The 25,066-nt window shown below is 43.2% G+C and overlaps 2 protein-coding genes and 1 pseudogene across 3 annotated transcripts; 1 reads left to right on the top strand and 2 right to left on the bottom strand.

Annotated features, from left to right (window-relative positions):
• Positions 1-105: 105 nt before the first annotated feature.
• man1b1b (mannosidase, alpha, class 1B, member 1b) lies at positions 106-14,875 on the top strand. Of its 2 annotated transcripts, XM_064965317.1 has the most exons (15): positions 113-198; positions 297-421; positions 2,177-2,311; positions 2,855-2,963; positions 3,058-3,173; positions 3,299-3,450; positions 3,653-3,765; positions 3,986-4,165; positions 4,654-4,802; positions 5,036-5,224; positions 5,691-5,881; positions 9,174-9,294; positions 9,582-9,776; positions 9,940-10,071; positions 10,432-14,875. In XM_064965317.1, the coding sequence occupies exons 3-15, from the start codon at positions 2,216-2,218 to the stop codon at positions 10,636-10,638; spliced, it is 1,950 nt and encodes a 649-aa protein (XP_064821389.1). In that variant the 5' UTR covers positions 113-198; positions 297-421; positions 2,177-2,215; the 3' UTR covers positions 10,639-14,875. The 2 variants fall into 2 exon arrangements, with proteins under 2 accessions (XP_064821397.1, XP_064821389.1); XM_064965325.1 differs by having other exon boundaries at positions 106-421; positions 2,182-2,311.
• Positions 14,830-21,438, bottom strand: dpp7 (dipeptidyl-peptidase 7). The gene is made up of 13 exons (XM_064965338.1): positions 21,244-21,438; positions 20,790-20,919; positions 20,542-20,681; positions 20,014-20,177; positions 19,522-19,657; positions 19,276-19,357; positions 18,340-18,506; positions 18,174-18,234; positions 17,756-17,874; positions 17,472-17,628; positions 17,070-17,134; positions 15,163-15,233; positions 14,830-15,006 (listed from the first exon to the last, which is right to left on the bottom strand). Exons 1-13 carry the CDS (start codon positions 21,325-21,327, stop codon positions 14,895-14,897), a joined length of 1,488 nt encoding a protein of 495 aa, XP_064821410.1. The 5' UTR covers positions 21,328-21,438; the 3' UTR covers positions 14,830-14,894.
• Positions 21,439-22,089: 651 nt separating this feature from the next.
• Positions 22,090-25,066, bottom strand: part of LOC135539424 (neurogenic locus notch homolog protein 1-like) — a 52,977-nt pseudogene continuing 50,000 nt past the window's right edge.

Raw genomic sequence — 25,066 nt, 5'->3', positions numbered from 1 at the left:
TTCATTAAAAGTAAATCGGACGAAGTGTTGATTTGAGAGACAGGCGTGTATTTACAATGTATCATCCTCAGACTTGTATCAACGAATTTATTTTGTTGCTTCCGCTCTGTTCGGTCAGGTTACTTTTTCTAGCAATGAGCGCGTGGCATGTATAGATATTGCATTGCTGCTCTTGGGTAGAGAATCGTTCTCTTCAAGGTATGCAATCATTTTAAACGAACACTTGCCGTTTTCCTGTTAGACATGCTCATCGTTTGTAGTAAATTAACTTTACTCGTGTAACTGCTTGTTTTTAGGCTGTAGGCCTCGTAATGCCTCGGTCTATAGTCGCTTTGTGAATCGGTCAAGCTTCGCTCAAGATCCAGGACATTGGAATTGGAGCTCTGAAGAGCACGAGATACCATACACTGTTGAATAAAAGGTAAAGTACATTTATTTCTAAAATCAACGTCTTATTTTAGTATACGTTTTGATTGTGTTAGCTTGCACATTGTTGTTGTTTGCGAGGATGTTTTCAGTCGTAATTATCAGGGGCGTATTCATTACGCAGATTCTGTTGGATAACGTTTCTTAAACGGAACGAAACGGGGAGGGACCTGCCTGAATTTGTCCAATAGAAACTTGTGTTTGCTCCCGTTTGGTTCTTACACGGTAAACTGTTTCCATAATGAATACATCCCAGCTGTTGCGAGTAGACTTCGGTCATAGTCTCCTCTAGCTAGCAGATTGTAACGGGCTAATGTGACGCTCCAGTAGCGGTTACAGGATAGGTACTGTTTGGAGAAGCACAGAGCATTTTCGACCAGCCTTTTTTGGGCCAAACATGTATCTTCTAAAATTCCCGTGTCCAGTTGCAAGTGGTTTGAATTTATAAAATGCTCCGATATTAAAATACATGTTTTGTGCCAAGTGATCCAACAATGTATACGCAGCCATCTTGTCTAATTCAAATGTTCTCTCTCTCATTGATCAAAACAACCGTGTCATCATGGCATGCAGCACTTTGGGGTGGTCATCCACCTGTCTCAATGAGGGGATTTGATTAATCTGAACCGTGTAGGCGTTTTGCACCGGGTGAAAGTTGATTGCGTTCATTTTGGAACCGGGCTGCTCCCTGGCATGAACAAGGTGCACTGTTCAAAGCCCACAGTCTGCTCAACACAAACGTGACGTAATTAGTAGGTTTTTATGTTTTCTCATACAAAAGTGATTTGCTTTTGAAAAGAAACACTTGATCTGCCTTCCCAATGAATGGATGTTCCCCAATGTTGGAAGGGGGCCGAGTGAAAAAAAGTTTGGGAACCAGTGGAGGCTGCTGAGAGGAACGAGGTGGCTGTTGATTTCAGCGCACATATGGGTGCACACAGTGTTGAGAACCAGCTGAGCACTCGCTCATGTCCGGATTATGGAATCTATACAACACATCACTAAAGCTATAGAATACAGGTAGACTAAGCCTAACTACAGTAATAGATACATGAAGAATGTGTCCCTACGCCAAACAGTACCTACCCTGAGCATCACATTAGCCCGTGACAATCTGCTAGCTACCTCTCATCAGCTGGCATACAGTATCTTAAAAGTCATTTCTTTCCTTTCGAAGCTAATTTGACTTGTTTGGGAACAAATGTAAGCAATATTTTCAATAGTTAGGTCAATTGGCAGGCTGCAAATAAGGAAAGACAGTGACAATAATGTAAATATAACAATAATATATGCCATTTAGCCAACACTTTTATCCAAAGCGACTTACCAAAGCGATGTGTGTCTACATTTTACGTATGGGTGGTCCCGGAAATCGAACCCACTACCCTGACATTACAAGTGCCATGCTCTACCAACTGAGCTACAAAGGACCAGTCAAGTACTCATTAACAATAATTGGCTGTGATTGACAGGAATATTTTCAAACATGTCATTATTATCAATAAAAGGTTTGTAAATGAAACTGCATTGCTTTGTTTTCAGATATTATGCCTTATTTGTCAATTGAAGCAACATCATAATTGTATTCTATATCCTACAAACATTTAGTCCTATTTATGTGTCCTCCATATTGAAAGTCATTTGATCTATTAAAGTACATCTCTCTACAGTTGAGTTTGTATAATTAGAGAAGGGAGGTTGTGTTGCCTCTGCTGTAATTTCTAATTTGCAGCCTACTTTCCTCCTCTAGCATAGAGTCTATGACTTCACTGTGGGGTAGGCTGGAGACATGCACTCACCATCAAGGAAGGAATTTGTGTCTTTAACCTTCACTGGAAGTGGCAACTATAACAGCAAACCGTGGAGAAGACAGTCCTGCTGGAGGGTGAGTGATTGCTGAAGGAAGTCAACCAACCTACTTATCTTAATCACAAACTCTGATCTGATGACTTACTATGTATGCTTTGCAGTTGATTGATAGGCTATACTATATATCCCACTGAATGTTTTATACTGCAAATATAGCATGACATTTTTTATGGTTTGCTAACTTGACTGAAAAAATGCCCCGAGACACAATTATCATCATATCCATAATATCATGTGATTGTCACTCCAACAGAAAATGACTAGCTCAGACCTGTCACTGTCAATCTGTGGAGATATGACACCAGGATGGTGATGTTTATCCGAAGAATATGACAATGCAGTGCCTCTGTATAGTACGTAGCAGCATGGTACTGACAGTTGATCAGACATGTTGCACTGTGTGTGACATTCAGTGGTTCTTCTGGATTTCTTTCTTCGTGTGACTCTCTCCTGACAGACAAACTGGTGCAATCAATTGTAGCTGAGTTTTGGTGTTATTTACTCTGCTTACTGCTTTGTCATTTTCTATCTCCTCCAATTTGCACCCATTTCTCCACAGAAATGGAAACAGTTATCCAGATTGCAGCGCAACCTCATCCTCTTCAGCGTGGCTCTCATGTTAGTTTGTGGGATTGCCACTTACCCCACTGTCACAGAACACTTCAGAGGTAAGGCCAGCAAAAAAATCGAATTGTTATGGTGGTGGGGACTCTGTTTTTGAGGCACCAGAGACTGAACATCCTCCCCTATGTACCTCCCTAGGCCTTACTGTTGTTGTGAAGGAGGATGAGGGCCATGTTCTGAAACTGCTCATCCCTGAGGTCCTACCTGAGTCGGATAAACAGAACCAACCACTAGTACCAGAGCCACCTTCAGAGGTTGGTACATTCCACTCCTCTAATACTAAAGCTAGCCTTTGGCTGTGAGAAATATGTGCAGTGATACATTCAGTAAGCAGTGTTTTTGAATTGAAGCACTTCCCTTAACGTGTCTTGTCCTTCAGAAGCAGAAGAGGGCACCCCACAAGCGGGGGCCACCCGGCCTGCAGAACCGTCTGCAAAAGAAAGGCACCGGGTCAGATATCCAGGAGGAGGAGAATCCGATTCAAGAAGCAAAGAAAGCTGACAAAAAAAAGGGAGAGAAGCCACTTGTTAAGTAAGACTAGTCTCTAATCAGAGGAGATGACTAATGGATAATGAAAGTCAATTTATCTCTGATACATAAGCCTTTATTGCATGCATGGATTAGGGAAGCGATGGTGAGGAGAACTCTGACTAGAAACTAAAACTCTGTTCCAAACATATAAACATGTTTTCTGGTCTTCTCATCTTGACCGACACCTATGTGTGTTTAATAGGCGTGGGGCCTTGATTGAGGCTGACCAAGCCACTGAAGGAGGAACTGCCAAGGAAGCAGAGAACAAGGTGGCTGTCCCAGTGGTTGAGCAAGAGGACCATTCACACGAGCCAGGTCTGTACCGTGTGTGTGTGTGTGCAAACCCTCCATAGCCCACCCTTCATGACCATTAACAACAGTTGTTTATTAAGCACAAGTTGAGTTTGATAGAGGGAAACTAGCGCTTTGAGAGGAAATGTGCATGGTCTGAAAGAGACTTAGTTATTTGAAATTAGAAGTAATTAATTTATAATTCTTTAGATGGTAGTTAATTATCTTGGCGTGTGTGTTTCAGAATTCGATAGGCTTGAGGCAGTACGAGATGCTTTCAGACATGCGTGGAAGGGATACAAAGAGTTTGCCTGGGGCCAAGATGAGCTGAGGCCCATCTCTAAGTCTTATGGAGAGTGGTTTGGCCTGGGCTTGACCCTGATTGATGCCCTGGACACCATGTGGATCCTCAACCTCAGAGAAGGTACTTCAGTGTTTCCCCTAGGATTTTTTACAGCAGCGATGGTAAAGTTAGATGTTTTTAAAGCTAATTTCCTGCAATTCTACACATTTTGCCATGGGGCTGAGACAAATGTGATCAAAGATATGTATCTCCATTATCTTTTCAACATACTTTATATCTGCTTTTAGTCGTTTTAAGTTGACACTGATTTTTTTTTACCACCCCTAAAATCACCCCCCCCCCCCCAAAAAAAAAAAAATATATATATATACAGTATATTATTATTATATAAATCATATATTATTATATTACATTATAATTATATACCGTATATTATTATATAAATTGTTTATTTAATTTGGCGGCCACAATTTAGCAGCGCCACTGCTGAATGCAAATAGGGAAAACGCTACTTATATTCATGATCCAACTTGTCTTTGTATCTGCTATATCATAGAGTTTACATGGAGTTAGACCACTAAAATTGTGGTTGGTCTCTTTTTTGACAGAGTTTGAGGAGGCTAAGACCTGGGTGTCAACCGAGCTCTCCTTCAATAAGAACGTTGATGTGAACCTTTTTGAGAGCACCATCCGTATCCTGGGCGGCTTGCTGAGCACTTACCATCTGACTGGAGACACTCTGTTCCTGGACAAGGCTGTGAGTCACATGCAGACAGAGAGACATGCAGACAGAGAGCTGGCTGTTACTGTTACTGCTGCTGGGCCTCTGACATTTCCTCTTCCACTCCTTCTGCCTCTCAAAGACCCTTTCATGGGATACTGCTAGGTCTTATAAGTTATTTCGTGAAATAACTTGTTTTTCTGTGGGAGGGGGTCTGGCTAGGGAAACATATTGATCGGCCTTCTGTTGTTCTTTTGATGACCTTGCAGAAAGATATAGGAACGAGGTTAATGCCTGCCTTCAACACCCCGTCCAAGATCCCCTACTCAGATGTGAACATTGGGAAGGGTACGGCCCACCCCCCTCGATGGACGTCAGACAGCACTGTTGCTGAGGTCACCAGCATCCAGCTAGAGTTTAGGGAGCTGAGTCGCCTCACTCAGGACACACGCTACCGGGTAATATTCACAAGCAATGTTCTAGTGAAAGGACTCAATTAATGTCAGCCTTCTGGACAACGTTTGATTCCACAGCACTTTATCAATAATCTCTGACAACACTTTAAGATAGAATCCTTAGTTGCTACATCAATTTCTGGACTTATAGATTAATGATGTATACGTAATTTGATTATTGAAAAAGATAACTTACTTATTATTCCATCAGAACCCCCAAATAAAGCTTGTTTTACTCCAATGTTTGTACATAAAGAAGTAAACAAACACGGTATATCCTCAACATGATTAAAACAATGATTTTCCTTGCATCCATAGCTCTGTCTATGAATTTGAGTGGTTACATTTCCCCAGGTGCATTCCTCAGCTTTGTACCAAAACAGAAGCAGGGTGACTGCTTTGTTAGTGATTCATTTACGGATTCTAGCTTTAACTTACATATTCCCCCCCCACCTCCTTTCTCATCCAGGCTGCAGTGGATAAGGTCATGCAAAAAGTCCACAAGCTGGAAGGGAAGCAGGACGGCCTCGTCCCCATGTTCATCAACACCAATAGCGGCCAGTTCACCCATCTGGGGGTCTTCACCCTGGGCGCACGAGCAGATAGCTACTACGAATACCTCCTTAAACAGTGGATACAGGGAGGCCAGAAGGAGACAGAGTGAGTTGGAGTGGGTTTCCTAAACACTTTTCCTGTCTACTTTTCTCGAGGCTGTCATGAGGTTGAGGCTGACACTAATTCACAGAGTCAGGTCGAGCCACTAGATTCCTACTCATCTTGTCTAGGCTCCCTGCTAAGTACTGGAGGCAGGCAGCAGAGTTGTCGCTGTTTTAGCTTGCTGTCGTGTTTGACAGTCCTAAGCTTGATCTCCTCAGCTCCCTTGATGTAACTGACACGACTTAAACAGCCCGTCTCTCTGTTACCTGCGATTCTGTGTGGATGTGGCTGAATGGCTGCATGCCGTATCAGGATGTGCACAAGACTATTCATGACTGTCTGGTAATATTTGCTTAACTTCATGCACAACTAGGTCCTCAGAACTACTTTATAAAACATTTATCCTCCGTTGGAACAGCTCTCACAGACCCAGCGCAGCTTGAGGACTTTGATGCTTGAGGACAGATTTGGTTCTTGTGCTATGTTTAAAGTACTTGTTTGAAATTGTATTTTTATTTCATTGGCTCAGTGCTCTATCAGTTGGCGTTGACACTAGATTCTATGGGACACTTATCAAACAATAATAGTAAAAGTACCATTCAGCTGATGTTTCTCAGTATTTGTACAGTTATTAGCCATATTCCTTTGTCAAGCCAGTTGTGTTTTTATACAGAGCAGTACACATGGACTGGTGGAGGTACTGGTCCAAAGTGTTTGGCTGTATCTGTACGTGTGTTTGGCTGTAATGCTGTGTCTGTGTTTTGGCTGTAATGCCGTGCCGGTGTTTGGCTGTAATGCCGTGCCTGTGTTTGGCTGTAATGCCGTGTCTGTGTTTTGGCTGTAATGCCGTGCCTGTGCCGGTGTTTGGCTGTAATGCCGTACCTGTGTTTGGCTGCAATGCCGTGCCTGTGCCTGTGTTTGGCTGTAATGCCGTGCATGTGTTTGGCTGCAATGCCGTGCCTGCCGTGTTTGGCTGTGCCGTGCCTGTTTTTGGCTGCAATGCCGTGTCCTGTGCCGGTGTTTGGCTGTAATGCCGTGTCTGTGCCGGTGTTTTGGCTGTAATGCCGTGTCTGTGCGCCGTGTCTGTGTGTTTGGCTATAATGCCGTGTCTGTGTTTGGCTGTGTTTGGCTGTAATGCCGTGTTCTCCAGTGTTTGGCTTGTAAAGCCGTGTCTGTGCATGGTGTTTGGCTGCAATGCCGTGCCTGTGTTTGGCTGTAATGCCGTGCCTGTTTGTTTGGCTGTAATGCCGTGTTTGGCTGTAATGCTGTGCCTGTGTTTGGCTGTAATGCCGTGCCTGTGTTTGGCCTGTGTTTGGCTGTAATGCCGTGCTGTAATGCCGTGCCTGTGCCTGTGTTTGGCTGTAATGCCGTGCCCTGTGTTTGGCTGTAATGCTGTGTTTGGCTGTAATGCCGTGTTTGTAAAGCCTGTGCCTGTGTTTGGCTGTAATGCCGTGCCTGTTTGGCTGTGTTTGTGTTTGGCTAATGCCGTGCCTGTGCCTGTGTTTGGCTGTAATGCCGTGTGCCTGTGTTTGGCTGTAATGCCGTGCTGTGTGCCTGTTTTGGCTGTAATGCCGTGCCTGTGCCTGTGTTTGGCTGTAATGCCGTGCCTGTGCCCAGTGTGTTTGGCTGTAATGCCGTGCCTGTGCCTGTGTTTGGCTGTAATGCCGTGCCTGTGCCTGTGTTTGGCTGTAATGCCGTGCCGGTGTTTGGCTGTAATGCCGTGCCTGTTTGGCTGCGGTGTTTGGCTGTAATGCCGTGCCTGTGCCTGGTGTTTGGCTGTAATGCCGTGCCTGGCCTGTTTGGCTGTAATGCCGCGCCGTGCCTGTGTTTGGCTGTAATGCCGCGCCTGTGCCGGTGTTTGGCTGTAAGTGTTTGGCTGTAATGCCGCGCCGGTGTTTGGCTGTAATGCCGTACCTGTGCCTGTGTTTGGCTGTAATGCCGTGTCTGTGCCGGTGTTTGGCTGTAATGCCGTGCCGGTGTTTGGCTGTAATGCCGTACCTGTGCCTGTGTTTGGCTGTAATGCCGTGCCTGTGCCTGTGTTTGGCTGTAATGCCGTGCCTGTGTTTGGCTGTAATGCCGTGCCTGTGCCTGTGTTTGGCTGTAATGCCGTGCCTGTGTTTGGCTGCAATGCCGTGCCTGTGTTTGGCTGTAATGCCGCCTGTGCCTGTGTTTGGCTGTTTGGCTGTGTTTGGCTGTAATGCCGTGCCTGTGTTTGGCTGTAATGCCGTGCCTGTGCCTGTGTTTGGCTGTAATGCCGTGTCTGTGCGTGTGTTTGGCTATAATGCCGTGTCTGTGCGTGTGTTCTCCAGTGTTTGGCTTGTAAAGCTGTCTGTGCATGTGTTTGGCTGCAATGCCGTGCCTGTGTTTGGCTGTAATGCCGTGCCTGTGTTTGGCTGTAATGCCGTGCCTGTGTTTGGCTGTAATGCCGTGCCTGTGCCTGTGTTTGGCTGTAATGCCGTGCCTGTGCCTGTGTTTGGCTGTAATGCCGTGCCTGTGCCGGTGTTTGGCTGTAATGCCGTGCCTGTGCCTGTGTTTGGCTGTAATGCCGTGCCTGGTGTTTGGCTGTAATGCCGTGCCGGTGTTTGGCTGTAATGCCGTGCCGGTGTTTGGCTGTAATGCCGTGCCGGTGTTTGGCTGTAATGCCGTGCCGTGCCGGTGTTTGGCTGTAATGCCGTGCCTGTGTGTTTGGCTGTAATGCCGTGCCTGTGCCTGTGTTTGGCTGTAATGCCGTGCCTGTGCCGGTGTTTGGCTGTAATGCCGTGCCTGTGCCTGTGTTTGGCTGCAATGCCGTGCCTGTGTTTGGCTGCAATGCTGTGTTTGGCTGCAATGCCGTGCCTGTGTTTGGCTGCAATGCCGTGCCTGTGCCTGTGTTTGGCTGTAATGCCGTGCCTGTGCCTGTGTTTGGCTGTAATACCGTGCCTGTGCCTGTGTTTGGCTGTAATGCCGTGTCTGTGCGTGTGTTTGGCTATAATGCCGTGTCTGTGCGTGTGTTTGGCTGTAATGCCGTGTCTGTGCGCGTGTTTGGCTATAATGCCGTGTCTGTGCGTGTGTTTGGCTATAATGCCGTGTCTGTACGTGTGTTCTCCAGTGTTTGGCTTGTAAAGCTGTCTGTGCATGTGTTTGGCTGCAATGCCGTGCCTGTGTTTGGCTGTAATGCCGTGTCTGTGCGTGTGTTTAGCTATAATGCCGTGTCTGCGTGTGTTTGGCTGTAATGCTGTGTCTGTACATGTGTTTGGCTGTGTCTGTGCGTGTGTTCTCCAGTGCTTGGCTGTAAAGCTGTGACTGTGTTCTTCAGATTGCTGGAGGATTACCTGCAGGCCCTAGAGGGAGTGAAGAAGAACCTGCTTAAGAAGTCATCTCCTAACAGCCTGACCTTCGTAGGGGAGCTGTCCCATGGTCAGTTCAGCCCCAAAATGGTTAGTATACGATGCACACCAGATGAGTGTGGGTGAAAGAGCTGATGTTTTCTCTAAATCAACGGAAACTCAAGATTTTCTTTGAGGGAGGTTTGCACCCTGTTTAAGGTTGGGCATTTGAAGCCCAGTTTCACCCAATACTTAAATATTATCGCTTTGATGAGTCAAGCAAGGCTATCAAACCCTATCCAGCTGTAGTTCCAGTCTTTTCCATTAAAAGATTGTGGGCTCTATTCTGCAACATGGACATTCTATTGCTCCACTGACTCCCCAACTCTGTCTGTCAGGACCACCTGGTGTGTTTCCTCCCTGGGACCCTGGCTCTAGGGGCCCACCATGGCCTGCCAGCTGACCACATGGAGCTGGCCAAGCAGCTGATGGAGACCTGCTACCAGATGTATGCCCAGATGGAGACTGGCTTGAGCCCTGAGATCGTCCACTTCAACATGCACGAGGGAAGCATCAGAGATGTAGACGTCAAGGTGGGTATACAGGGGTGTGCACTTCCCCTGCAGAGATATTATTAAACAATACACTACTGAAGTATAGTTGGGTTTCTGACCCTTTTATTTTACTGCTGTGAAGTTTTTCATGGATATGGTCAATTTCCTATGTGATTGTTTCTCGTATCTGTCCTCTTCTCAGCTTGCAGACAGACACAACCTCCTTCGCCCTGAGACGGTGGAGAGCTTGTTTTATCTGTACAGGTTCACTAAGGACAGGAAGTACAGAGACTGGGGCTGGGAGATCCTCCAGAACTTCAACAAGTACACCAAGGTGAGAGAACACAGTCACTACCCAGCCTAGACTACTGTTAGTAAATTAACCAGCCTGGTCTCAGATCTGTTTGACGTGACAAGGACCATAGGAGTTGGCAAGACGGCACAAACTGATCTGAAACCAGGCTACAGAGAAATGCAATGAGATATTCAGTATGTGGTTATTGAGTGAGTATTTCATTTACATTACATTTAAGTCATTTAGCAGACGCTCTTATCCAGAGCGACTTACAAATTGGTGAATTCACCTTCTGACATCAGTGGAACAGCCACTTTACAATAGTAAAGTACAATATTTCCCCAGAGATTACAGATCCTTCTCTTATCGCGTGTGTTATGTTTGTCTGTCTCCCTTCAGGTTTCTACTGGTGGCTACACATCCATCAACAACGTCCGGGACCCAGAGTACCCCAGCCCCCGGGACAAGATGGAGAGTTTCTTCCTGGGGGAGACTCTCAAGTACTTCTACCTGCTGTTCTCAGATGACCCGGAGCTGGTCAGTCTGGACAAGTATGTGTTCAACACAGAGGCCCACCCCCTGCCCATCTGGCCTTCTGCTGAGTGAGCGATACACCAGCCAAGTCAACGGGATACATGCACTACCGTTCAGAAGTCTGGGGTCACTTAGAAATGTCCTTGTTTTAAGGAAAAGCTTTTTTTTGTCCATTTTAAATTAACATCAAATTGATCAGAAATACAGTGTAGACATTATTAATGTTGTAAATGACTTGTAGCTGGAAACAGCCGATTTATTTTTATGGAATATCTACATTTTTTTATTTTTGTTTCACCTTTATTTAACCAGGTAGGCTAGTTGAGAACAAGTTCTCATTTACAACTGCGACCTGGCCAAGATAAAGCATAGCAGTGTGAACAGACAACAACAGTTACACATGGAGTAAACAAACAAGTCAATAACACAGTAGAAAAAAAGTCTATATACAGTTGTGTGCAAAAGGCATGAGGTAGGCGAATAATTACAATTTAGCGGATTAACACTGGTGTGATAAATTGTCAGATGATCATGTGCAGGTAGAGATACTGGTGTGCAAAAGAGCAGAAAAGTAAATAAATAAAAACAGTATGGGGATGAGGTAGGTAAATTGGGTGGGCTATTTACCGATAGACTATGTACAGCTGCATAGGTGTACAATAGAGAAGAGGCGACTCCGGGATGAAGGCCTTTATAGGCAGAGTTGCAAAGAAAAAGCCGTATCTCAGACTGGCCAATAAAAATAAAAGATTAAGATGGGCAAAAGAACACAGACACTGGACAGAGGACCTCCTCCTAGTAGGCCAGCATCCCGGAGTTGCCTCTTCGCTGTTGGCGTTGAGACTGGTGTTTTGCGGGTACTATTTAATGAAGCTGCCAGTTGAGGACTTGAGGCTTCTATTTCTCAAACTAGATACTCTAATGTACTTGTCCTCTTGCTCAGTTGTGCAACGGGGCCTCCCACTCCTCTTTCTAATCTGGTTAGAGCCAGTTTGCACTGTTCTGTGAAGGTGGTAGTAGTACACAGCTTGTGTTAGATCTTCAGTTTCTTGGCAGTTTCTCGCATGGAATAGCCTTCATTTCTCAGAACAAGAATGGACTGATGAGTTTCAGAAAGTGTTTTGTTTCTGGCCATTTTGCACCTGTAATCGAACCAGGAATGCTCAACTAGTCTAAAGAAGGCCAGGTTTATTGCTTCTTCAACATTTTTATAGCTGTGCTAACATAATTGCATAAGAGTTTTTTTTTTTTTTAACTTGGCACGTTGTGTTAGCTAATCCATTGGAACACAGGAGTGATGGTTGCTGATAATGGGCCTCTGTACGCTTATGTAGATATTTCATAAAGAATCAGCCATTTCCAGGTACAATAGTAATTTACAACATTAACATCTAGACTGTACTTCTGATCAATTTGTTATTTTAATGGACAAAAAATGTGCTGTTATTTAAAAAAAAAACAAGGACATTTCTTAGTGACCCCAACCTTTTGAACGGTAGTGTAGATACAGAAATACATCACAGCTCAGGGCTTGGCTAACACCAAGATATCTCATTGCTCATTTTGATATATCTGTGACTCAAGTTTGGGTTGGTTTACACTCTCCCAACTCCAAAACTCTGGAAAAATGGCAAATTTAAAATAAGAAGGCCGTAATTCATTGTTCGTTAAATGATTGTAATAGCCATGGTGGAATGACAGCAGTGCTAGGGTGAGATTGAGGCACGGTTGCCTTGATATTTATTTAAAATGTTCTCTGTTCTCACCACATTGCTGGTGCGGAGTCTGTCTGTCCTCTGATAATGAGTTGTTTACTCTGAAGGAAGAGTGGAAAACATGAGCCAGCCAACCTGTGTAGTTGGCTCATTGTGGTTATTTTGTCCACCAACACTAGAGAATGGGATGAGTGTGACTGAACTCCAAGCTGTCTTAGGCAGAAGCCCAAGAGGAAGTGGAGGTGACACATTAATGGGCTTTACAGGAAATGACATAGCATTGGGATGAAACTTCCTGTGTCCCTGGATCATGTCACTCTCTAGTTTCTCAATCACATTAAGAAATTATTTATATAAAAAAATATTTAATGTTAAAATCATGTCAGGCATAGAACAATCTAGTTTACTTGCATACTATGCACCTTTTTGTGTATGGGGACAACAAGCACTTATTGAATTTCCTTGAGTTTGACTGACTCTGCTGCTATTATCTTTAAAGAATGTCAGTTTTCCCTTATCATTTGTCATCATTCCTGTTGTGGCATCAAATTAGGGCAAGCTAGTGTGAACACTTGGGTAGTTTAGTTATACAAATATTTGTGAGATTAAGCTGAATTTAGTCCATATAATTTGAATTGATTTGTAGTGTGTTATACTATATCTGGATAGACTGAATTGTAAATGTGGATTATGCCACAGAAACTGGAGTAGCAGTAGAACTGGTCCTGGTTTCCTAAAAGCATGTTAAGGTCATTAACCATAGGATCCTAACGATGAACTTAGCCTTAACATGCTTTTGGGAAACAGGGCCCTGGGCTGTAGATCCTATACTTCACCATCATTCCTGTAAATAGCTATATTGAATGTTATGATGTACACTTTCACTCAGATTCTATTGAGCCCAAACTCAACATCTTAAGTGTGAAATGTAGTTTTCTTCCCTATTTCAATGTTCAGCTCTCCCCTCCTTTAGTGTTGTTTCACTTGTGCCTTCAACGTTGCTCTGGACAACATTATGAAACTCTTTGGACACATTCAGAAATGGTTTTGTTATTGAAATGTACATAGTTGATGTGAATAGTTGTGCAAAGATGTGTATTTGTTACATAATCATGGTGTGATTTTGAAATAAGGAATGTCATTTTCCAACTGTCCAACCATTTGCTGGGTATACTTCCATAACTCTCACTGTGTATAGACTTACAGTATATATCATGAAACTAAGGGCTCTGCTTTCGATCCCTTTTTCACGTCTCTGATCAGTTAATATATACTGCTGCTCATTTCTGATTCCTTTTTTAAAAATCCTTCATCTGGGTCCTAAACTTTTCTACACCAAAGATATCCTAGTTATTAAAATAACTGGAATCTGGAATTATTCTACATTCATCATTCTGTTAAGAATGACAAAATAAGCCATTTCCCTATTTTATAACAATGTAAATTAAATGCTATTGGGGGATTTTGATACAGCATCTGAGGTCAGCTGCTGCCTGCTAACCAAGGTCAGAGATATTGTCATGGTTAAGGGCTGGATTTGATCCGTATCGCGTAAGATCCGTCTTATAGCACGATAGAAATTTAAAGGCAATGTTACCACATTCGTGGAGACCGCATTCACGTAATCGCTGCATGTCGGCTCAATCACAAATGACCTTTACATTTTAGCACGAATCTGCCATGATATGGATTAAATCCAGCTGCTCTGACTTACTCAACCCACAAGCTGTGGAGAACTTTTATTTCAAACCACTAATACCATATGAAATAAGCTTACCCAACTGGAACCTCAAGGGAAAACAAGGCCTAGATTCAATCAGATTGTGTAAACCAGCGATAGCCAACATCCGCATAGCTGTTTTGGCATGTCCAAGGTGTCAAATTGGTGAGCAGCTGCCTTGATCATTCACAAAGCCACACCCGTCCTACTCCTGTTAGAAATTCAGACCGAGAAAGTGTAGGCTATAAAGAAACACTCAAATTGAAAATCATTCAACAAAATTAGGATTTTTAGCAGCCTAATGGAGGTGTAGATTACATCTCACATGCCCGTGTTTCAACTTGTAAAACAAGGCTGTATGGGCTTTCACTTAATGCGACGTCTGATTTAGGCAATGCCAGGAGCCACTTGTGGATTTGACAGCTCTAGTGCAGTTCCACCTGACACCACCAAAACAACACCTATGCTGATGTCGGCCAAAGCGGATCTGATTTTATCATTTTTATTGCAATATTGTAGACATTTGCAATCAATATCAAATTGGTGAGAATCTGCATTTCAATGAAACTATGCGCCTGTGTCATTTGCAATACTGTGTATTTTGGGACACCTTGTGTGTTTATAACCCTGCAACATCAGTGACTCAGCTGGAAAGTAGTACACCCATGTCAACTGAACTGTTTTTCAACTTGGGAATGAAAATGCTAAACCAAGAGCTGGGGGCTAATGGGACCAGTGTTTGGTTCTGGGTCTACCAAACTGTCTAAATCATGAACTTACAAAATGTGCCACAATGTCACTTGGTTTACAATAAAACTATGGACCTGCTTTAAATTTGTATAAATGTCAAGATTAAAATACTTTATTGAACAACCTTTTACAACTGTCAATCATTAAAATCCACGTTGAAGGCATTTCCTCTCCATTTTCACCCACTGAGCGATGGTGTCGGACTCCATCTTACGGGCCTTTATAACTGATGCCGGATCAGCATCATTGGCCTCTCTGGGAAATAACATTAGCATTGAAATGCAGCCATTCCCATGTGGTGATACTGTATAAGAGACTAATATTATAGCACAAATAATTGTATACTGTGTGAATTTACAGTAGTTGAGTGGAAGAAAGTCAAGTGAAATTTCTAATCATAAGTTCTCTCACCTCAGGTCCAAATGGTGAGCCCCCTCTGAGATGTTGATTGCAATCAGTGATGAGCTCAAGGACTTTCTCACCTACAGAACATTAATCTTACTAGTGAGACAGACTGAATGGATCACAGACTATGTTTAGACAGGCAGCAAATTGTGAGAATTGTTTCCACTTATTGGTCTTTTGACCAATCAGATAAGAAAAAGATCTGATGTGATTGGTCAAAAGACCAACTAGTGGCAAATATCAGAATTAGGCTGCCTGTGTAAACACAGCCACTGATGAATAGCATTTAAAATGTGAGGGTTTAGAAAAGTAGCACTCAAATACATTTGATTCAGATTAGAGGTCGACCGATTATGATTTTTCAATGCGGATTATTTATAATAATGACAATCACAACAATACAATCAATTTAGCCTCAAATAAATAATGCAAAAACAAAGTGTTGGAGAAGAAAGTAATATGTGCCATGTAAAAAAGCTAACGTTTAAGTTCCTTGCTCAGACCATGAGAAAGTTGGAGGCTCTTTTTAACACGAGACTTCAATATTCCAAGGTAAGAGGTTTTAGGTTGAAGTTAATATAGTATCTATAGGACTATTTCTCTCTATACCATTTGTATTTCATATACCTTTGACTATTGGATGTTCTTATATGTTCACTAGGGAACCCTAGCCTAGTGGTTAGAGCGTTGGACTAGTAACCAGAAGGTTGCAAGTTCAAACCCCCGAGCTGACAAGGTACAAATCTGTAGTTCTGCCCCTGAACAGGCAGTTAACCCACTGTTCCTAGGCCGTCATTGAAAATAAGAATTTGTTCTTAACTGACTTGCCTGGTTAAATAAAGTTTAAACAAAAAAAAGTATTGCCAGTGTAACAGTATAGCTTCCGTCCCCTGGGCTCGAACCAGGAACAAACCAACAACAGCCACACTCGAAGCATCGCTCCACAAAAGCCGCGGCCCTTGCAGCGCAAGGGGAATAACTACTCCAAATCTAAAAGCGAGTGACGTTTGAAATGGTATTAGCGCACACCCAGCTAACTAGGCTGATAGGCTTGAAGTCCTAAACAGCTCTGTTTTTGCGAAGAGCTGCTGGCAAAACGCACGAGAGTGCTGTTTGAATGAATGATTACGGGCCTGCTGCTGCTCAGTCAGACTGCTCTATCAAATCAGACTTAATTATAACATAACACACAGATATACGAGCCTTTGGTCATTCATATGGTCGAATCCAGAAACTATCATTTCGAAAACAAAATGTTTATTTCAATGAAATACGGAACCGTTCGGTATTTTATCTAACGGGTGGCATCCCTAAGTCTAAATATTCTTGTTACATTGCACAACCTTCAATGTTATGTCATAATTACATATACTTCTGGCAAATTAGTTTGCAGGCAGCCCAAACGGTTGCATATACCCTGACTCTGCGTTCAATGAATGCAAGAGAAATGACAATTTCACCTGGTTAATATTGCCTGCTAAACTGGATTAGTAGTGATAACTAGTGATTATGATTGATTGTTTTCTATAAGATAAGTTTAATGCTCGCTAGAAATTTACCTTGGCGTCTACTGCATTTGTGTAACAGGCAAGCTACTGGTGGAGTGCAATGGTTAGAGCGTTGGACTAGTTAACTGTACGGTTGCAAGATTGAATCCCCTGAGCTGACAAGGTGAAAATCTGTCGTTCTACCCCTGAACAAGGCAGTTAACCGACCGTTCCTAGACCGTCATTGAAAATAAGATTGTGTTCTTAACTGACTTTCCTAGTTAAAGGTATAATTATTTTATTTTTTTAAATTGGAAATCGGCGCTCAAAAATACCGATTTCTGATTGTTATGAAAACTTTAAAATCAGCCCTAATTAAAATCGGTTTATTTCCAATTAAAAATCGGTCGACCTCTCAGATCTTACCCCTCCATTTGCCCATGGGTCCAGATCTCCATTGGAGAAAATGATGTTGCTGGCCGTGGAGAGGGCTGATCGAGACAACCAGAAACATAAAGAACAAAACATCACTGAGGAAACTATGGAAATATCAAGCAGACAAGGGTGTGCCTAGAGAGAAGTGGCCCTGTATGGCTACATTGATAGAGCTTGTAATGCCAGGATTGTATGGTTTGATTCCCGCTGGGGCCACTCATACAAGAAATGTATGCATGCATAATTAAGTCACTTTGGACAAAAGTGTACCTTGAAGTGTACCTATGATAAAAATTACAGGCCTCATCTTTTTAAGTGGGAGAACTTGCAAAATTGGTGGCTGACTAAATACTTTTTTGCTCCACTGTAGGCGATTAGGGGGGCAGCTCTTACCATCACCCCAAAATTGGGTTTTGAGCCAGCCAGGTCGGGGGATCACCCCCCAGCGCTTGGAGCAGTATTGTTCCCTCTGTTTCTCAGTGAAGGGCATAAGAGGGAACATGTCACTCACATTGTTGCTCTCATAGCACATCTCAATCTCTGTGCAGGCCTGAAAGAGAAGACATCAGTCTTTGTGAAAACATTTCCATAATTATTCAATTTTCAGTAGCTCTGCTTAGTTTTCCAACTTGATGAGTAAAGAACAAATGGTAATAGCTTGGTGATGTATACTGTACCTGGTAGTCCCAGGCCAGGCTATTGAAGCCCAGTCCACAGCCAGTTGGGTCAGCACATTCCACATACAGGGTGTAGAGGTCAAAGCAGGTCAGATCTCCTGTAGAGTTGTACACTATTCCTGTAGATTTGGCATTACATCAACAACATATTACAACATGGCAGTTGCTGGTAGACCTAACATTGCATCTTCATATGGAATTGTGAGCACCTGTGATACAGACAATCAATAATAAATGGATTTCTGGGTTGATTGGGTATATGGTTTATAAGGATTCTGCCTGAGGAGCAGCTGGGGGATGTGTAGGAGGAGCACCCTCTAGTGGAAACTGATATGAAATGCCTCAATGATACAAAAGTCAACTGTTAGAACCCCAGGACTCATGCAGAACTCACTGGGCAGCACTCTCGCCTACTTACCTGCAGTGTCTTTTAGGGCATGCAGCAAATCAGCTCCACCCAGCATGGTGTCACAGGCCACCTAAAAGCACAGAGTTCTCTTCTTAGTTCATCACAAACATAGTATGGGTTGAACAACATAGAAGAGGTGAAATCCCAAAGAGTTGTTATCTGTGAGTAACAGTACCTTGACTGGGTTGGCAGGCATGCTACCCATGAAGTGGGTGCTGTAGGGGTAGTCCAGCATGGCCATTAGTGTGAAGGCATTACGTAAGAGCCCATTCAGCTGGTGGATGTCCTTATACGAGGATGGAGTCTTGCACAGCGAGAACGCTGACTGGATACGGCCATAGTCTGATGTCGGACAAACATGCAAAGGAGACGACGAGCATTACTGTAATGACGGAAAATCACAGTGCTTTTACAGTAACATACAACCCTATACGTATCAGTGATGACAGTAATACTTTGTAAAGGCACATTCAAATGATGAACCCATTTCTACGGAGGCTTATACAATTCTATGTGCCAAATACAACAGGTGTAGTAGTCCTTACAGTGAAATGCTCACTTACAAGCGCTTAACCAACAATGCAGCTAAGAAAAATATGTGTTAAGTAAAACATAAGAAATAAAAATAAAAAGTAACAAATAATTTCAAGAACAGCAGTAAAATAACAATAGCAAGGCTATATACACTGGTTAGCTGAGGTAATATGTACATTTAGGTAGAGTTAAAGTGACTATGCATAGATAAACAGAATAGCAGCACGTAAAAAACATGGGGGTGGGGATGCAAATAGTCTGGGGAGCCATTTGATTAGCTGTTCAGGACTCTTATGGCTTGGGGGTAGAATCTGTTGAGAAGCCTTTTGGACCTCGACTCGGCGCTCCGGTGTAAAGGATGCCACGCTGCTTTCCTAGCTAATATGGCTTCCTCCTGATTCGACACATACCAAGGCTCGAACCGAGGACCTCTGCCTCGCAAACACACGTGACCGCCCATCTAAAGCATATTAAGTCGTGCCACAGAAAAGCTAGCTATTCAGCAACGCAAGTAGAGACACTTCAGGCTGAGGAGTGAGTTTCACAGATCCCTATTTGCTACACATGCAGACTTTACCTTCTATTTGAGCCAAGTCTTGCAGCCTCTGGAATGCCCCTCTTACAGCATCCTTACACTCTGGGGCATAGTTCTCAAAATCCTACACACACACACACACACAAAAAAAACATTTGGTAATGTTAACAGAGAAATGTAAAAATCAAGAATGTAGAAAATACAGAAAAGCTAGAACGTTGGTCACTACAATCAAGGGACAAAATAGACCAGCTAATGTGAGACTATCTACTGTAAATCTGAACTTACAGATGTGACATCCTGGAAAAACTGTTTTGATTCCCCCATCCCTGCAGTAGACAGGATGGGAGCGCTGGCAGCCAGAGCCCCTGCTACAATGTTTGGGTACCTCAGTCTCATGTAGACTGACAACATTCCTCCATAACTGAAGGCGAGAGAGAGAAGACAACCTTTGTATGAGAGACTGGCCTCTTATCTCTACTGAAGTTGATGATGTCATTGTCTCATTGAGATACTGATACTTTGGAAGAACAGAATTGGGAATTAATTGGATATGTAAAGAAAATATTATGCCTTCATTGTGGGAAAAGACATTTGGAACCGCAATTATTTTTTATCTGAAAGCATAGAGTTTGCTTTGTAACATTTTTCATGAAGAAAAAAAATGGAACTTGCATTTAGCTACAAATAATACAAATGACAGATTTCAGATCACGGAAACCAATACTGAAATCATTCAATAGACATTTGGTTTCCAATTGCCTGTAATAAAGCTCTTACCTTCCACCAAAGACAATGACTGGACATGCGGAGGCTCCTAGCTGCTGTTTCAGTTCTGTGATCATGATAGCATAGTCTGCTAGGGCCTGTTCTACCGTCAGTAACCCAACCTCTGGGATGTTGAACGAGTCCTGGCCAAATGGGAGTGATTTGCCATAGTATCTCTGTGGAGAGAAAAGTGGAACATGAATCAAACATTCAAGGTAACTGTATGCATCATGTTATAGCTAACAGCTCTACTTGAGTGTTTGACTGCTCCGTTCAAGGACATTCTGTAGTCTGGTATGAAAACAACCATAACAGAGAACTGATTTGAGCCTAGTGTCTGTATGCATAAAGCGTCTCAAAGTAGGAGTGCTGATCTAGGATCTGTCCATACAATATTATCCTAGATCAGCAATCCTACTCTGAGACGCTTTGTGGATACGAGGCCAGCCTATTTCTGTGATACGATTGAGTAACTTCCCCAGTTCTGTCACGATCACAAGTTTCAACATGAACATGTGACACATTATGGCCTCTTCTTACATGCTCAGCAAATATGACCAGGGCTCTTTGCTGTGCTGCCAGCTCTGTGATGAATCCAGAGTTCAGGGCAAACTCCCAGATGTCTCCCTCATTTCCCGTGTAGAAGAAGATGGGTCCAGAACCTCTCTTCCAGTACTCATCTAGAAGGACACAGAGTATGGTAACAATCAAAAGTGAGCATACAAGTTGGACTGAATAAGAGAGACCAGCACAAAGTGTGCAAAATAGCAATAGCAATGGATGTTCACCTGTGATTAGGTACCGTTGCTCATAGGTTCCATTGCCCATACTGTTGAAGTTGAAGTGGTCCATTATTTGGGGAAAGTATTTCTCTTTAAACTGGGGTTTTGGGTCAGTGCTGTACCCATGATTCTTGACCTAAAAATAATGTAAAAGTATGACATGTTCAGAGAAACAAACCTGATATCCCTATAATGTAACATCTGAGATCATAAACATGCTAGAGTGAATGAAATATCAGCAGTCTCTCTAGTCTTAGCCATTATGAACAGTCTTCATAGCCATAACTATGAACACGTGTACTACGAATATAATTTGGTAACTATGAACATCGTTTAAGAAATGCAATGGTTGCTCTTGCATAAAATAACTATAGTTAGCTAGACATACTAACAGCCATGAAACAGACATGAGTAAACCCCAGTAACAGTGAACACTTGAACGTCTGGGTAAAAAGGTTACCTGAAAACGGCTGTGTGTACGCCCCTGCGTCTCAGAGTAGAGGGAGAACAAGACAACAACGCAAATAAAACCACAATTTGTCATATTCAAAAGGCTGTTGGTGAAAGCCTCTGTAAATAACTGTTTCGAAATGTTAATTGTATAAATCACATGACATAGCTTCCTAACAGCTGATTTTGTTTATTGACCTCTGAACCCAGGCAACGTTTTGGCCATGTGCATAGTGGAAGTTGTAGTTCTTTCAATCGACTCAGCCGTGAAGTCCTAAAAGACACTAGAGGGGAAAAACTACTAAATATTGTTGGTAAAGGTATCGCATTATGGATTCTAGAGCATCAGCTTCTCATGGGGAATAAAATACAATATAACTATTGACTAATTTGTCCAGATAGATAGATATATACATTAGATGTTAATGTTGGTGGTAAAAAGTCTAATCTTTAAGACAGTGTAAATGTCTTCATAATGAATACGACTGTAATTCATTAGATATTAATATTGAGTATGAAAACTCTACTAATAACATTCAATATCAATTTGGAGGCATATCTTGATTGTTTCTCTCTCTCTCGCTTGCTCTCTCTCTCTCACACACACACACAAACGCACACACATGTACTCTTACTCTCGCTCACTTTTTGTTTCTCTGTATCAGAATATCATCACCTGAGTTTGATTGTACTTGTATGGTTGCTGAGTCCATATTGTTCAACTACAACAGACTGGATTTTGTAGACCAAACTGATACCTTGAAATTAAGAACTGTAAGACTTTGTATACTTTACAAGATGGGGCTACTAACTCCAGTCAATTGATATTCAGACAGCAAAGACCACGGAAGACAAGTTGAAATCAAGACACGCATTGGTATCTTTTATTATATGAAGTTTTTTTTTTTTTTTTACAGATTGACAGTCAGGTAGTGGAAGAAAAATACATTTTATGCAAATTGAAACATTGCAGGAAGGTAACATTTTATTGCAGATACTACAGCCTTGGGTTTGAATGAAACAAATTGAGAACTTATACCATTCACAGCATCTCACAAAGCATCAGGCGAGGACACACTATAGAAACAGGACACCCCAGTCTTCCTTTTTACATCGAGTAAAGAAATCATCCAACATTCATCCAAATAATCATCTGTGGATTATTCTGTATCACAGAAACAGTCAATAAATAATAATTGTATAACTCCTCAATATTTCTGCTATTATTTATCTGTAAGGGCTTAAAACATCTCTTATATTTATGTTGTTTGTATAAACCTTTCAGATCTCTTCCTCAGTAATACAGTGTAAAATATATGTTCTGTATGTTTTACTGTGGATCATTGTGAAACCTCTTAACCAAATGGAATTATTAAGACTTAAGATTTCTGAAACAAAATCCTGCTTACAAAGGAAATGCATATTCATATTTACATTGAAACAAAACCAGCCAAAGCCTCAAACAATTGGAGGGAAATAATCATTTAGAATAATATCCTGACCATTTCTTGAACGACTAAAATTAACAAGGGACACATAGACTCAAGCCTGTTCTATTAACTGTCAATCTCCAAGCTGGCGTTATACTGTACATTACCTTACCATTCCCCCAACACATATAAACCCAGCGCCACACAGACACATACAGACAATCCAATCAAGAGGCTTATGCTGCATTGATCCAAGAACTACTTATAACTCTCGTACTTTATTTAGCAGATTCTTGCTTTTGGTCAGAGGACCTGTTTGAAATGTGAACATGGAAACTGCGTACTGTAATAAGATCATTTATTCATACAGCATCCCTGACCACAGATGAGAAAAATAACTATTTTTTATGACCGTTTGCTCTGTCAGCAAATAAATGCAATGTTCTTGAATATTTAACAACACTCAAAACACAAATTGAAATAACACTGGATTTAAGATTTAAAAAATATAAACAAGAGTTCGATGAAAAATCTGGCGAAAATGAAAAGGCAAAATTTCTAAACAAATAAATACCCAGTGTACATCTGAATAACTCAGTATACTGCAGACAAAAGCACTACATATAAAAATAAACAAAGCTACAGTATCCCTACAAGTTTCACCTCTGCCCTGACTATGGCCTGACACCTTGGATCCCACATTTATGTAAGCAGGCGGAAGAAAAGGAATAAATAAGACATGAATAAATAATAAGTGAAGGAATAAAACATAGGAAATTCTTACTGTTAGTACAAAAGCATATAAACATGAGCTTTGGGTCAAATCCGTCCATAGCTCTGTCTTTTTGTTTTGTTTTCTCAAGAGTGCCTTTTCATACAAAAATATCCATCAGTCCATTTGGCAAAGCAATGCAAACTCTCTACTTGAACTGGTCAGGGATATGTCCCATCTGAGACTGCATGCTGCTGGTTGGTGGACTTGAGATGCCCTCCGACCAGTCAGACATGTTAGAATGCGGGGATGAGCTGGACCATTGGTCGGGAGACCCGGGGAGGGGGTCAGAAAGGGGTGGTCGGGGACTTGTAGCTGGTGGGTGGGGGTGTTGTCCATGGGGCTGGAGTAGCTGTGCTGGGAGGGAGGGGTGAGGTACTGGGTGCTGGGAAGGTTCTGGCTCATGATCTGGGTCTCCTGGGGCAGGATGGTGTGGATGGGTATGGAGCCCTGGTTCCCTGTGCCCTGCTGGATCTCTGAGCCACTCAGCTCCGTGCTGATGAAGTTCTGGTTGCTGGCATGGCCACTGCTGCCAGTGCTAGAGTTCTGGTGCTGAAGCTGGATGCTCTGTTGCTGCTGTTGGAGCTGTTGTTGTAGGTTCTGTTGGTGCTGCATCTGCATCTGCTGTTGGACCTGCTGCATGGGGTGCGGCTGCGAGGCCAGCCGGGTGTTCTGCAGGCCCTGGTAGCTCAACATCTGAGACAGGCTGGTGGTGGGAAGCCCAGTGTGGAGAGAGGTCATCATGCCGTGCTGCCCGCCTCCCTGGTGCAGACCGCCCTGCCCCCCGACAGGACCAACCCTCATGGGGTTGAACTGTCCGGGCTGGCCCATGCTGGCGTGCATCCTGGAGAGCCAATCACACTGGCCATTCATGCCCCCAGAGCCGTTGGAGCCTGACAATGGAAGGTGAGTGAGACGGGGAGGAAGCGGGTCAAACTGAATGCGCGCGAGCTCCTGCTTGTTGGGCATACCCATGTGGTTGACCCCCATATGGGGGTCGGACATCCCGTGGAGGTGGTTGAGTGACATGGACGGGGACTGCTGGAAGGGGGACGTCATCATGGAAGGGGACGCCACGTCAGAGATATACCCGTGTGGAGACTCCAGGGAGTCCACCGGGGACAGAACAGCTGAGCTGTCCAACAGACCTCCTCCCTTCCCATCCTGGGAGGTTTTCTTCTTGTTCTTCATGTCCTTGCCGTCCTTGTAGCCGATGCCCTTGGCGCTGTGCTTGCGGGCCTTCTTGCTCTGGACTAAGGGCTTCATGCTGCCCAAGTAGCTGTTGGGGGAGCAGAGAGAGGGCGACAGAGTGGTGCCCATGGAGCCTCCATGGCCGTGGCTGTGCATAGGCGGGCTGCGGACCAGGTTGTACTCGTCCATGAGACGGACAATGTCATGGTGCATCCTCTCTTGCGCTATGTCTCGGGGCAGCCGGTCCATGTGATCAGTTATCTCACGGTTAGCAAAGTGCTCCAGCAGGACCTTGGCCGTCTCGTAGCTTCCTTCCCTGGCAGCAAGGAACAGAGGGGTCTCCTCCTGAGGCAGACACACAGAGAGAAATGTGTTTACAGTGGACCACAGATAGACAGCTCTCTCTTGCTAAAGATATTTTATCTCAGTGACAATAACCT

The sequence above is a fragment of the Oncorhynchus masou genome, chromosome 1 (genome assembly GCF_036934945.1).
Source record: "Oncorhynchus masou masou isolate Uvic2021 chromosome 1, UVic_Omas_1.1, whole genome shotgun sequence".
NCBI classification, from domain to species: domain Eukaryota; kingdom Metazoa; phylum Chordata; class Actinopteri; order Salmoniformes; family Salmonidae; genus Oncorhynchus; species Oncorhynchus masou.
This window is presented reverse-complemented; position numbering and strand designations above follow the sequence as displayed.

Excerpts from the sequence above, each read along its gene's own strand:
- dpp7 (XM_064965338.1), bottom strand. The coding sequence starts at position 21,327 with ATGACAAATTGTGGTTTTATTTGCGTTGTTGTCTTGTTCTCCCTCTAC. Across the intron at positions 18,235-18,339 it reads TGCCTGCCAACCCAGTCAAG|GTGGCCTGTGACACCATGCT; the intron begins GTACTGTTACTC and ends CTGTGCTTTTAG. Across the intron at positions 17,875-18,173 it reads TGCCCTAAAAGACACTGCAG|GAATAGTGTACAACTCTACA; the intron begins GTAAGTAGGCGA and ends CCAAATCTACAG.
- man1b1b (XM_064965325.1), top strand. The coding sequence starts at position 2,216 with ATGCACTCACCATCAAGGAAGGAATTTGTGTCTTTAACCTTCACTGGA. Across the intron at positions 2,312-2,854 it reads GAAGACAGTCCTGCTGGAGG|AAATGGAAACAGTTATCCAG; the intron begins GTGAGTGATTGC and ends ATTTCTCCACAG. Across the intron at positions 10,072-10,431 it reads ACTTCAACAAGTACACCAAG|GTTTCTACTGGTGGCTACAC; the intron begins GTGAGAGAACAC and ends GTCTCCCTTCAG.